General features: G+C 37.3%; 1 protein-coding gene across 1 annotated transcript; it reads right to left on the reverse strand.

Annotated features, from left to right (window-relative positions):
* LOC140166465 (26S proteasome regulatory subunit 6A-B) lies at positions 1-14,498 on the reverse strand. The gene is made up of 11 exons (XM_072189944.1): positions 14,379-14,498; positions 9,748-9,828; positions 8,896-9,021; positions 8,081-8,185; positions 7,167-7,276; positions 5,556-5,646; positions 4,594-4,737; positions 4,137-4,382; positions 3,017-3,162; positions 2,463-2,544; positions 1-2,205 (listed from the first exon to the last, which is right to left on the reverse strand). The coding sequence occupies exons 1-11, from the start codon at positions 14,436-14,438 to the stop codon at positions 2,095-2,097; spliced, it is 1,302 nt and encodes a 433-aa protein (XP_072046045.1). The 5' UTR covers positions 14,439-14,498; the 3' UTR covers positions 1-2,094.
* Positions 14,499-15,183: the final 685 nt, after the last annotated feature.

Consider the following 15,183-nt stretch of genomic DNA (forward strand, 5'->3'; position numbering starts at 1 on the left):
TTCAATTTAATATATTTTTTAATGAGCCCAAGAAATACAAACGTTTTAGCATTGAAGTTACAAACCATGCTACATTTAAGCAGTTTTATTCAATGAATATGTCATCTGCAGTGCAGGACCAAATTAACTTTGTATCAGAAGTGCTAGATAGATTAAAACACAAATTAGTTGAGGCCTGTCACAAAGCACCTTTCACTGTATGGCACAGCTGGAACCTACACAGAACTGACCAATCACACTCCAGCAGGGGTAGCATTAAGGCCCGAAAGTCGGGAGTTGTTTTCCCGTGTTTTTCACTCCCGAGCTTGCAGAAAATCCAAATACATGGGATGAAAATTAAATCTCGGGGGTGAAAAATATTTTGCAGTGTAGTCACGGGTAGGAGTAAGGTCCAAAAGTAGAGAGTCGGAGTTCACCCCTGAGCTTGCACATATTCCCAATATAGAGGGTGAAAAATTAATATTTTTTAAATTTAGGGGGTCATTCACCCCCGATCTGGGGTTAACCCTACCCCTGCACTCCAGCCAGGGTTGTAGCTAGCAGAAATTGAGTGGCGGGTGGCAATTTACAGAATTTGCTTGATTTAGCACGATTTTAACAAAATTGGACACTGCAAGGATAAATTTGGTAAAATACACATGTTATTTTATTTCGAGTGGTGGGCTCTAGCATCAAAATTAACCTTCAGTGGTGGGCTCCAGAAGCGAGTGGTGGGTTTCACTGCCCATCATAGCTACTAGCGTTGGAAATAGCTGGTATAGCGTAGCAAATGCTGCACAATTTATCAATAAATTGCTACACAATTTTGGGAGTTGAGTAGCATTTTTATGCTATAGACTTACACACTGAAGTATGTGAATATACCAAGAGAAAGTAACGTAAGCAAATTTTGCTACGCATAAAAAAATGCTTAATCCAACACTGGTAGCTACAACCTACAACCCTGACTCCAACAATAACATTATCGATTAGACTTCATCTTAGTTACACCATGTATGCATTAGGTATGGTCCATGATGGCCACAAATATTTGCAAGACATGTAGGACAGCCAGGCAAATGGTGGGTGGTCAGCCCAAGACATAGCTTTCATGCAGAAAGTAAGTACATTTATTAATAGGATTTCGCAACCCAATTTGCAATCCCAAATATTTTACCTGCTTAGTATGATTGAACTTTTAATGTAGTGTGTATCAAATTTAAACTTACTTGTGGAAAATGACCTTAAATTAAGTATAATCTGAACCCTAAAATGGGTCCAAATCTGTAAATTAATAAGGGATGAATGAAAGCTTGAAAAATACAAACGCATACAATCATTTCCCCTTTCATGTTTGCCTAAAAGTGGTTGATAGGGGTGCATGTTTATTTCAAAACTGGCCATTATTTCACCATTATGGAGTTTCACTTCATAATCCTGTTAAAATGACCCCCAATTCAGACCATATTTCAGCTAAAACAAGGTGGTAGAACATCCAGGTCAGTTTGGTATTTCAAAGCTTTTTGAAATTTTGAAACACAATTAATACAACATGCTCCCTTTTAAAACTGGCTCAAAAATTAGACATTTGTTCATTAACTTAATGCTGTAAATTGTTTTAGTGTGCTTAGAGCTCATATCACATTGTTTGTTGTATAAATTGAAATCTAACATTTTGCATCATAAGCTTGACTTTCCTTGGATAAAGTATATTGCCAGGTACATGACTGTGGGACTTCTATTTTACATAGTGGAAATTAAATAATTCTCAACAAAAAGTAAAACACTGTTTTGCAACTACAAAGATATACTTTTAACTAAACTGCTTAATACTTTCAACAATATAATATATATCAATACTCTGGCAAACATTTCAATGTGAACTAAATGTTCCATTACCAAATCATGTACCTTCCAATAATACAAGTCATGTAAGGAGTTCCTCAAGGGTCCATTCTAGGTCCTAGCTACCCTGACTCTTTCCATCCAGGCATTTGAATTTAGGCATAGTAATTAAGATAAGTTTGCACTTGGCTTATACTACAAGAAACCATCCATGTAGTCTCAAGATCCAGTCCAGGCCCTAGCTACCCTGATATATATCTTTTCATCAATTTAAGCATAGTAATTAAGATTAGCCTTCTTCTTGGCTTGTACTTCCAATATACCATCCATGTAGTCTTCATGTGCTAATTCTGTGGCTTCTCGTCTCAATGCAATCATGCCCTGAATCATGAAAAGAATACAAGAAACATCAGTTACGATCTATTCCCAACTTCCAAGCCATCTTACAGATTTCGGAATACATGTAGGCTAAATCATATTGGACCTCATTCAGTATTTGAAAAGGGAAACAAAGTTAACACAATTAGTTAATTATTCCTGACCCCAGCGACTACACAATAGAACTACTGCATTGTGTGGAGTCAATTAGCACTAAATCCATAATTTTATGAAATACAACTAGTGATCATCAATCTTACCGCTTCCACACAAACAGCTTTGCACATAGCTCCATTGAAGTCATCTGTGCATCGTGCAAGTTCTTCAAAGTTTACATCCGACCTGCAATGAATTATACACATGATTAGGAATAAAGCTACATTACATAATAATTGTTATGTAAGCATCATATGGCCCATAAAAACATAAAATTTATTAACACAAAAATCTTGATCACATTAATACATTATACATAATGACCTGAAACTAATTTGCACTGGAGTTCATTTAATCTTAGAATACAATATTTACACATACAAATAGTTATATGCATACAATTGTACACCATATGCATAAATCCTGCCAAATATTTTCAGTTCAGTTCAGTTTTATTTCATCAAATATAGGGGGGGTGGGGGGTGGTCCAATCATCTGATTCATCACCCACCAATGTAGATGCCGGTATGTGGGTTTCTGACCAAATTAACCTCATATTTGGCCATTTTAGCCTACAGAGTGCTAATTTTTTAAGTTTTAAATTTTTTAAATACAAGTGATGTTAAATGTGCGGCCCAGACCGAGGTGAATTACTTACCCAAGATTCATTTTTCTGGAGTGGATCTGAAGAATACGAGCTCTAGCCTCTTCTGTTGGGTTAGGGAATTCAATCTTTCTGTCCAGACGTCCTGATCTTAACAATGCTGGATCTAAGATGTCTACACGATTTGTTGCTGCAATCACCTACAAATAAAAAATAAAATTGAATTAATTAAAGGAGTATTTCGTGATCATAGCATCCTCTTTTTATAACATTTGTCAATAGATATCCACGAAAAAAAAGCTTATTCCCAAAATTTCAGTTGATTCCCATTTTACGAGGGTCATTAAAAAAGTTCTACCTGTTCAGTCTGTCCACTTAGAAAATCTGTGGCATCGGGGGTCGATGAACGCGACGCGACAGCAGTTGGCGCAAAAAGTTTACCTGTTGGGTCATAACTTTTGTTTTGTTAAAGGTAGCTACTTGACAATTTGCATACATATAGTTCGTAATGTCACCTACAGGTGGTGAAAAAATCATGTCAAGACCATTTTCAGATTTTTGTTGGTGACCTGAAAAGTGATATTAATGTTATATATTAATAACCATATTTGCTACCATCATATTACATGCATTTGTTTTTTGAAATGCTGTGTTTCCATAACTATAGTCCAAACAAGCATAACTATTGTCCACACATGCACTTCAAGAAGCAATCACACCCTGAAGCTTAACATTTCACAATGGGCTATTCCACTTGAAATCCATACACCCCCTATAGAAGACATGACATATAATCCCTACACAGGGAGTATGGAGGTCACATCTTCCTTAGGGGATGTATGGATTTCTACTGGAATAGACCAATTACATATTGAATTGCCTCTTTACTTTGATATGTAACCATTTACAGGGGTGTGAGTGACCACAGATAAAAAAATCTGAAAAAATCTGAAAAAGTCTGAAATTTGGAAAGCTCCTATACTTTTGTACAGAGGAAGAGCAGAAAAAGAGATAAAAATTGAGATCAAAAAATCTGAATTCAGATTTAATCTGAACTCTCACACCCCTGCATTTACTGAGATCTAAACCATGCCAAAGAAACGCACATTCTCTGCATTAAAAACCAAGTGGATGAACCAGTTTCATTAAATAGAATACCACACATTGATCATACCTTGATTTCCTCGCTTGAGCTGAACCCATCAAGCTGATTAAGCAGCTCCAGCATAGTACGTTGCACCTCCCTGTCTCCAGCCTTCTCACTGTCGAATCGTTTGGTACCAATGGCATCCAACTCATCAATGAAGATAATGGCTGGCAGTTTCTCTTTGGCTAGAGCGAAGGCATCACGGACCAGCTTGGCTCCATCACCAATGAACATCTGTACGAGTTGTGGACCTGCTAGCTTCAGGAATGTGGACTGAAAGGCAAAATAGGTGGCAAGAATAACAAAACTGTGAAAATAGAATTGAATAGATTTATGATTTCTTATCGGTGTATGCAAATATTTTGTAATATCTTGTAATCTGTGACATTAACAACTCTGATAACCCAAACTGAAATCATCAGCACAGGTAACTTTGTAAATGCTAGGCTAATACTCTTGATCATTACGCCTACTACTACCATACCTTCGTTTGAGCAGCACATGCTCTTGCCATGAGTGTCTTTCCAGTGCCTGGAGGCCCATATAACAATACTCCTTTAGGTGGTTGGATTCCTATGTTCTCAAATCTTTCTTTGTGCGTCATGGGCAGCACTACTGCTTCAATTAACTGAAAAGAGAAAAGTTAGTATGTAAATAAAGATAATAAATATAAGGTAAAAAAAAAAGGTTTGTCTCAAAGCTTGTGCGTGCATTTGTAAAATCGCGCGATTTGACAAAAAAGAAATGCGGTTTCGCATTTTTTTCAAACCACTCGTGAGCTTTGAGACAAACCTTTTTTTTTGGCCTAATCACATAGAATCTGTTAGATTTAACCACAGAGGACTACAGAGCGCGTACCACCAGTCAAAGTCTCCGCCTCATCCGATAATGAGGGCCGATTGTTCCATGACGTGCGACAGGCGAGACTGCTACCAATTACAGCGTATTTTCATGGTCTATTGCGTAAACGCAGCGCTGGCGTGATTGTTTGACACGGCACGATCGAACAATCGGCCCTCATGAATATGCGAGAACTGGTAGCATACAATACACAGGGACTTTGACTGGTGGTACTTTCTCTGTTTATCTCTTTCCTCTATGGATTTAACACACCAGCAAAACTACCATAATCCGGTGCATAATATGTAAGACCCATGTATCTGACCGTGCTGATTTTCTATGAACAATGACAACCCTATAAAGCAAAGTATAGCAAGTTTCTGGAGGCCCAAGTGTGTACTATATAGTTCAATGTTATGCAATGAATCACTGAAGGCTTGATTCTCTGTTGTGGGTCACAACTGAGGTTGTTCTCTGGCCAACATGATTAGACTATTCTTTTATAATTAATGTAATTTGGTACAAATCGGCAATTCTCTTTCCAGTATAAGGTCAAATTCTATCATCAATTATGAGGAAGGAATAAAAAAGTCACCTTCACCATACCTCTTGTATTTGTTTATCCAGTCCACCAATGTCACTGTACTGCTCTGTAGGACGCTCATCAACCTCCATAGCTTTCACACGAGAATCATACCTGTTAATTGAGATGAAAGACACAAACATTTGTTTTATTGAAAGTCTCTATTATAATGCACTAACACAAATTTCGGAGATACCCTTAATTCTGACAGATCTGATTGGTTTCGCATATGGTATTTCCTGAAATACAATAATATAATAATTTATATGGCCAATCTCAACATTTGAAGGGACAGTCTTTGCGTATGAACCACACGTATGAATTTTAAATTTTCACACCTCACTGTTGCTTTATCATGATGATTTCTTACAAACAAAATGTATCATAATTCATATTATATAATTATACTTTCCTACGTATATTCATTACCCTTGACTGTCTTTAATATATTGTAAAGCAGGATTTTCTATGTTGTTCCCGTATTCATTTTGTATGTGCAGAACGTTCAATTCTGGCTAAATATGAGACCTTGCTCAATCACAGGATAGTGATTTTAAATAGATAGATGGGTGTACGATCACAGCGTTTGAAAATCACAACCTCTCTGTAAACTATTACATGTACCTCTCGCTTGATGGGTTAAATTTTATGAGATGCTGAGTCAAGCAGAGATATGGTATCAGATATACCATGCGCAAACACAAAGTTTCATAGTCATTAAGGGGGTACTACACCCCTGGCCAATTTTGTGCCTATTTTTGCATTTTTCTCAAAAATTATAGTGCATTGGTGACAAGTAAGATATGTATATTATAGGGGCAAGGACTACAACTACTGCACTGAAAATTCAGCAATTCACGGCAAGTAGTTATTGATTTATTGATCAAATATTGATTTTCCCTCATTTTTGACTGTAACTCCACAACTGTTGTCTGTGTTGAAATAAAAGTTCCAGTGCAGTAGTTGTAGTCCTTGCCCCTATAATATACATATCTTACTTGTCACCAATGCTCTATAATTTTTGAGAAAAATGCAAAAATAGGCAAAAAAATGGCCAGGGGTGTAGTACCCCCTTAAGTAAATATAATAATTTCAGATATTCATATTAATGTATCATGTAGAAGTACCTAGTAAAACCAATATATTCATGTTTGTGCCTGCTCCTATCAGCACCTTTTGCACTTGATCATTCCGAATGTTGAGGTATGCTTAAAATAATGTGACACGATCTGCTCCATGGGGGCCAAAGGAGGCATTTTTGAAAATTTAATTACTAGAATTATCACCTTGTAGTAACATTAGGCTATCATATACTGACAACACCAAAAGTCTAGCATACTTGGTTCTAAAGTTATGAGGTTTTGTGATATGTATTTTCTTATGTATTTTATTGTTTTTTACTCCATACTTTCACTTTTATCTCTGTTTCAAATTTGCCGCCTTTGGCCCCCATGGACCAGATCGTGTCACATATGCAGTCATGATCAACCTAGTATGACTTGCACAAAACTGTACGTATTAGGTTAGCAGGTGCATACTGTGCAAGCTTTCTAGCCTAATACAGCATGTACTGTCCATACACAGGATTGGCGGTGGCTTTGATGTTTGCGTCAAATTTATATGATTATACTCACTCTGCTGGTAATGACTCCAAGATTAGATAGGAATCTTTATTGACACCAACTAAATCACCAGGATGAAGAGTCTCTGGATCCACAAGTCCTATAACTGGCAGGAAGTAAGTCTGCAATGATCAACAATACAATACAACTTAACATGAATCCTCTGGACAAAAATAATTATATGATCTTTTATTTGAGCTTGGTTTGATATAATTTGGCATACAAGAATGGACCTTGTCGTTAATGCTTCAGAGAGCCCATATCTATGGATGTTAAGGGGTACTACACCCCTGTGGTACAAAAGTTATGTATATTATTGGGGCAAGGAATCCAATTACTACACTGAAATTTCAGTGACTCAAGACAAGCGGTTCAGTATATATGATAGGAAATGAGGTACATTCTAGCGGTACCTCTTTTCTTATTATAAATAACGAACCGCTTGTCTTCGGTCACTGAAATTCCAGTGTAGTAATTGGATTCCTTGCCCCTATAATATACATAAGTTTTGTTACCACTGGGTTATTAGTTTGTGAGAAAAGTGCAAAAATAGACACAAATTTATCGAGGGGTGTAGTACCCCCTTAATATTATAGCTATTACGCCCCCCTCTCCATTCACTGACTTTTTACAGAAAGCTCAGGCAAATGTGGGAACATGTCTCTTTGTATGTGCTTGCCCAAAACTTCTGATAATTCAGATTTTACAATTTGCAGTTAACCAATAGGTTTCTCTCTCTTGAAATTGGATGCGCCATATGAAGCATTGTTTCCCAAATCTTGCTCATTCTTGCGCACCAAATCTAATTTTCACTGGGCCAAAATCAAGCCATTATGGCATCTGAGTAAACACTGCACCGCAGTTAAGTCATAATTGCAAGAAAAAAAAAAAAAAAAAAAAAAGGATGAATGTTTTGTTCAATTTACCTGTCTTGTTGAAGTTTTGATGACGGCACATTTGCCTTTACGTTGTGAATCCAAATCCACATTGGCTCCTTCTGTTTCATTTTCTTCTGGCTCCACATCTAGAAGCTGTAGGAAATAGAGCAACACTAAATCATAACCAAAATTGGACAAAACTTTGACATTTTGTTGCTTTTGAGGCTGGATTAGGGGAACTGGTATTTTCAACAAGTACTTTTTAAATTTCAAACACAGCATGTGCACAAAAAGGATCCATGTTAAACGTTGTGTGATCCAACTGACAGCCCCATCCCCTACTTTACCAGGGCTGTCAAAATGCAGATTTTGATATCTGGTGAATTTTTTTCTAATAAACCCATGTTGCTTATGTGGTATGAACAAAAATATGATAATTTATATGGGCCACTGTGGTATACATTTTTGTTTCTGGAATCAAAACCGCTGGAGCTATGTAACTCAAAACTTGGAATAATTAGAATTAGGGATACCAGTGACCTAAAGTGACTTTGCAGGAAAGCCCGAAAAAGTGTGCAAATTTGGGCTATCAAGCCTGAAAAGGGGCTGAAAATAAATATAAGTGTGGAATTCAGAGTAACAAAAAGTAGGAAATCCTATAATTAAAGGAAATCTGGAATCCCTGAAGAATGTTTGGATGATAGACATCAATGTGAAGCTGAAAACATCATGTGATAACAATTGGACCACACATGGTTAAGCAGTGTTCACATTTCTATTTCATATTTGTGTGTAAACATGGTAAAAGTGAAGAATAAATGAACAGAAATCGTCTGATGAACAGAAATATTTGATGAGCTTACCTCAATAACATTAGACACCAAGTATGGCAATGTTTTGTTCACTTTAATCTTTTCTTCATTCTCCTTGATCTTTTCCTTCTGAGCCTGGAGTTCATGCTGAATTCGCATAATCTCACTGCGCATAATCTACAGGATACAAAATGTACAGTATTGTTCAGAGTTATGAGCTGTAGATCGAATGCAAAGGTAAAATTGATAAACCACCACACTGATTAGCTGATCAACACTCTTGAGTTGACAACAAGAGGGTTGAACCATTGCTCATCTGAGTGCATAGAGGGGGCGGAAATTTTGCCTCTTCTCGACAAGCTCAATCATCATCGCGTACCCGGATCTCTGAAGAATTAGAAGACTTTTATTTGTAAAAAGTTGAGAATATTTCACTCTGATTCCCCTTTGTGAAATTGTTGCCACAATACATTGTTGTATCAGTACAGTTATACACAACTAGCTGACAACTTGCCATTGCTTATCTCTGGTTGAATTGGTAACAACTTCCTTACAGCATGCCAACTTAATATCTACTTCAATTGTTCTTGTAATATCCACATTGCAGGTCTCCACAGTAAAGCTCAAAAGTTTTGAAGAAGCAGACTGTTTTTGCAGAAATTAACCCCATGGGCACTTTAGTGATTCCGATTGCTTTATTACACGATATACTCATCTTGGTGACCAATCAAAATTGATCCCCCTCAACCCTGTCTATCACAGACTATTCTTAACACATCTGTGATTGGCTCAATACATGATATATCCCTCTTTGTAACCAATCAAAAGAGTTCTTAGAAGCTGATACTTCAGCCGATGATGCACATCCATGGAATAAACAACAAGATGTTTGATTTGACTTACTTTGATTTCATTGTCTAGTAGTCGAGTTCTTCCTATGATTTCATCTGTAGACATACGAAGTACCTCTTCTCCTACACTATCCTGTACATGGCAAAAAGAAAAAGAAAACAACTGTAATTATGCTTTCATTTCGATCAAGGAATACATTTATATGCTTGTAATTATGGCCACATGTAATTGCACTAGGTACCCACTAGGGTGGTGCTGTTTCACAATATAAGGGCACCAATGGTACTGGAACCTTGCATGAATTGTGCATTCACAACTGCGATTGGGTGATTATTATTTTTAATGATATATCATCTTACATTGAATAATTTACAGACTATTAACCTCACCCTTAAATACAATGCTTTCTGAAGTGTGGGCTGCACACTATGGTCACCCTCCACACAAACTCTCAAACAAAGGCTTTACTCGAGAGCTGTAGCTATGAAATGGTCACCGATAGCTTCACATTTGAGGTCCGTGTCTTAGTATAGTACTATCAAAATCTAGTAGAAATCGATGAAGCATGGCAACATGTTAGTCTGTGTAAAGCAATGGAAGTTCGGAAGTATTACACGGCCGATCACGGAGTGGGATCCCATCAAACATTATCAAAATTGCACTTTAACTCCATTTTAGAATGATCAACAAATGTGTTACTGTACAGTCAAAACCTTGTTCGAAAGGTTCTAACTATAGTATGAACAACCAATAGCTTGTGATACTAAGTTAGAACATTCATAAGTCACATTGTTTTTAATATGCACATGTACACAGTTTCCATACATGTACAGGGTACAATGTCATACATGAAAACTTCTTCCTAAAGTTTCTTATTGTCTCAAAAATATGAAGATATTGTTCTTGACATATTAGCGACACATTGTGCTATATTCTTCATCAATTCATCATGATTTACTAAAAACATCATTTTGTGTAAATTTTTCTGGAGTGATAGTCAGACATCAACCAAACAAGGCTAGCTGCCATTGTATAAATTCTGATCCAACAATTATTCGTCAGCCTTCTACGCTAATTGCCTAATTTGCCTTAAGTCATTGTTACATGTTTCTCATTAAAAGAGATGTATTCCACAAGTTAATGAAAAATGTGGCTGGAAATTTGATTAATTATTGGTTTATTACTCAGAAAATCAAAATTGCAAATGAGAAACATGTAAAAAGGACATAAGCAATTAACATAGCAGGCTGACAAAATGTCGAGCTGGGCTCACATGTTCAAGAAAATATGTGACCGTACACCACGAATGAGCATGTAAATGTCCTCAATTGTATTCTGAGTTACATGTAAAATGGGCATGAACGTTAAGTATTCATAATTACCTCAATTTGGTGCCTTCATGCCTCATTTTACACTGTAACTCAGAATACAATTGAGGACATTTACGGCTCATTCGTGGTGTAAATACGGTCACATATGACACTGAAGGGTGTCACCATTAGTTTGCAATGACAAGTCAACATTTGCCAATCGGAGATCAATTGATATGCCCAGCGCTGGATTTTCCCAAATATTTAATGAGCGGCGCTGTTTACGATCCGCTTTATTTGGATAGCGAGCTACCTTATGGATATGATCAGATAATTTATGTTAGTGAAATTCAGTGCAGTGGTCAGTCGTCAAAACAACTTTGATCAAGCAAGATCGCAGAATAAAAGGACTCATAATATGGTCAGAATTTGTACTTCAGCGCCTGTGTTTCCGGTTAAAAGTAAGTAAACCCTTCACGCAGCTATAGGCAAAATAACCAATTCTCGAACATAAAGGATGAACCTTCTGCGTCAGCGTACTTTTCATAGAATAACACGATCGCGCCTTGACATTGCCTAGCAACGATCGTGTGATTGGTTAATTCTCAAAAATGTGTTTGCGCCGTAAGCGCCGGTCTTTGCGTAGTACGCTCGACGCAAATATCTGTGCGTACCCAAGTTTGCTCTCATGATCGAGAATTTAATATTTTGCCTATAAGAGTAAGATACACAAATGTTAGCCAAGCATGCAAGCTAAATTGTAGCCAAAAATTTGACAATCTAAAAAATTGTTTTATGCATTTGAAAACTGATGACGATATAATGAAAGTGCTAGCTATCTAACTATCATGTCATCATGGAAAGTACAGTAAAATTAAGTATTTCTTGGCCAAAGTTGCTCGAGAAGTCTAGCCATGAATTTGCTCACCATAGCTTCACATTTTAGGCTAGAGACCATTCATTACATTCAAAATCTAGTCGGATTCACTGGAGCATGACACCGTGTAAAGCAATGGAAGTTCAGAAGTAAACACAGCCAATCACGACAGGTGATTGCTCAAAAATGTTGCTAAAATTACACTTCAGCAAAATTTTAGACTGTCCAAAATATGCAAACCTTGCTGGAAAGGTACAGTTGACTCATCGAAATAATTTTCATCCAAATTTCAACATGAACACAATAAATAATCTCTGATGCCAAAAATTGCACCGCTGTCCGACCGAAAAATGATAGAACTCTAGCATCGAATGCGTAACTATCGTGTGCGAATTCGAAGCTAGAGTTCTCGAGACAGGCCAAAGCAAACTGGAACACTATAATAAACGCTAGTGCAGTGAGTGGCTCCGTGATAAACTCACACAAATGTAGCGCAGTACAGAAGAAAGCATACATGCGCCTTACATTGCGTACACGCAACACGCATGTTCCCGTTTGGCCAAGAAATACTTAATTTTACTGCAGTGCAGATAGATTTCTTGATCAATCAAAACCATTTTCATGCATGCATGATAAATGAGAAATGAATCTATAGGTATGCTAGGTGAATTCAAATTTGCCATCAAACTGCATCATTTTATATCAAATCAAAGCCCTTGAGTAAACAAAGCCAAAACTGAAAACCATTTTTTCATAGCACTTTCCGTAGCAAAGTTACATCTTGTCAAAGATTGACTTTCATCAAAAAGTTTCAGCTAGCAAAATTCCCCAAAACGGCATTTCGGGGTGTTTCTAGATCTTAGTCTCATTATGATAGCAGCTTTTTTAATGGAACTGCTATCCAAATCCTCTAAAATTCCATGTGCGAGTGACTTATCACCATAAAAAATCATATATTTGGGTCAAGTGAAGTATAGAAAACATATTTATGTATGTTTCCTTCTTCGGCCAGTTGGTTTAAATTTCTATGTAAATATGCATTGACATTGTCGGCGAATTTGGCTGACTAGCAAATGTGTTAACTAAGGTTTGCCTGGGTTACCTAGAATCTATTCCAGACTATCAGACAGCCCTCGAATTAACCCACGGCACCGACGGCATATTGCCGTGGGTGCCCACCCCCATTGCCGTAATGCCCTCAAAATATGTCCTTTACCGACGGCAGTCACTTGCCGTGCCCCTAAATGATGTTGCCGTGGTGCCCTAGCCGCCAGCCCTGCCCTTTCATTATAAAATCATTAACAAGTACTGGTTAAATCCCATAAAATTGTGGAAAATTAAATCGAAAATCTTGAACATGATCGCTATGTTGAGCATCGTAACCCAGCTATCAATCACAGTATACACAATAGTTTGTTGTGAATTAATATTCATTACCCCTACGTAGCTTACATATTCAGCCAATCACATCGGCTTTTATACATTATCTGGTTGCTATTCATTTACTCGATTGGTCAGAGAAATACCTTCAACGTACTATCGACCAATCAGAAACGCTGTTAGTAACTAAAGCTTCCTCGACCTCTTGTCATGAACAAAATCTGAGCGCTGTGCAAATCAATTGTTCTCTCGATTATCAAACATTGACTTCCCATTGCAAACCGATGGCGATACCCTTCCGTTATCGTCTTATCATGTACATGTGAGCCCATCTCTAGATATGTTTTGCACGAAATAGTTTTTATCCCGCGAATTTGATCAATATTATTACCAAAGTTACAGCTGTTTCATCGCTGTTTCGAGTCAGTTTGCAGCTCAGAACTAGGGATCGCAAAATTAAACTGTTGATTTTTGATTGCTTTTTATTATAAAGCAGGTTTTTTAAGCAATCAGGTTAGTTTAAGTGTAAAGTTGAGAGTCGAATTTTACTTTGGTGTCAAATTCAGCTGACGGTAATGCATCTATTCGCTTTTGAAAAATTGCCTTGGTGCCCTTCTCAAATTTTCAACAGTTGCCTTGATGCCCTTTTGAAATATTACAAATTGCCGTGCTGCCTTGCCTTTTCAGTGAAAATCCACGGCAATTATCAACTTGCCCTAAAAAAGTTGCCGTGCCCCTTCAGATCCTTAATTCGAGGGCTGCTATCAGACTATCATGATAGACCAGTATAATTATAAAAAATTATGGCCTAATTGTAGTAATTCCATCACCAAACTTTGCATTTTCAGAGAAAGTCCGGATGATATACATGTTATAATTGTGATTTATTTTACTTGGCCTCACAAAATGAGATACAACTTCACAAGACAATGAACGCAACTGCAAGGCTGCCAAATTTTGATCAAAAAATGAGTCAGCGATATATCGAGTAACTTTGATGAAGTATTTATCATCTGTTACGGATAATTTGCCGTTAAAATCTAACCCTTCAATTTATACATAGACCCTGTATATGAGATGGGTGAAAACTTGTAATTCTGTGCCGTTATGCTCACCTCCCCGTCTTCCCAAATCGCTTTATCTTCCAACTTCGGAGCTGCTGCGGATGCGTCCATGTTTTCGATCGTGTGGTTTTCGATAATTATTTTTTATAGATTGGGCGGTATATGATTTACGATACTCATTACTACAGCCGGTCAGGAGGGTGAAAGTGCATATAGGAACACAATGCCAAAAACTACGTCACGCCGGTCACGCTATTGTTCGAGTTAAACTACATCATTCGACATTTTGTAAATATTAACGCATGATCGTTGCTTTGAAGTTTCCACCGGATAGTCTGTGGATAGCGCAAGAGCATGCTTTGACCATGCGCAAAAAAATGAATATCATGATGATGTTTAAGATTGATTCTTAGATGTTTCAAAAATTACCGTCATATTGCATTGATTCATCAAAGAATGGTTTGAAGTACTAACCTTATTTAGTAATATAAAAAAATCGGGAGAATTTTACAAAATCAATGTTTTTACCTGTCGGTATTACAACTCGTGAAACACATTAGTGATGTGCCTGGGTGACCTAATCTACTAACCTTTAACGTTTCCTCTATGAACTCTAACCCTCCTGCAATATGGCGCCTATTGTCTAGAGTTAAACTACATCATTCGGTGTGTTACGTAATAGCTACGATGCCTATCCCTTTATATCCCTGAGCCGGTTAAGCGAGTGCCATGGTGCCGTGTTTAATTACCGCTCTTGCATTGCTTAAGGGTGCATGCCACTAAATCCGCGTGTGAAGCGGTTTCCGGTAAAAGTTTATCACGACTATAGTCCCAACTTTGCATTAAAAATGTGCAA

The sequence above is a fragment of the Amphiura filiformis genome, chromosome 12 (genome assembly GCF_039555335.1).
Source record: "Amphiura filiformis chromosome 12, Afil_fr2py, whole genome shotgun sequence".
Taxonomy (NCBI): domain Eukaryota; kingdom Metazoa; phylum Echinodermata; class Ophiuroidea; order Amphilepidida; family Amphiuridae; genus Amphiura; species Amphiura filiformis.

Bases quoted from the DNA above. Each gene is read 5' to 3' on its own strand.
- LOC140166465 (XM_072189944.1), bottom strand. From the start codon at position 14,438: ATGGACGCATCCGCAGCAGCTCCGAAGTTGGAAGATAAAGCGATTTGG. The intron at 4,738-5,555 runs GTATGGTGAAGG...TTCTCTTTTCAG, and splicing joins TGGATAAACAAATACAAGAG to TTAATTGAAGCAGTAGTGCT. The intron at 2,206-2,462 runs GTAAGATTGATG...TTCATGATTCAG, and splicing joins AAGCTGTTTGTGTGGAAGCG to GGCATGATTGCATTGAGACG.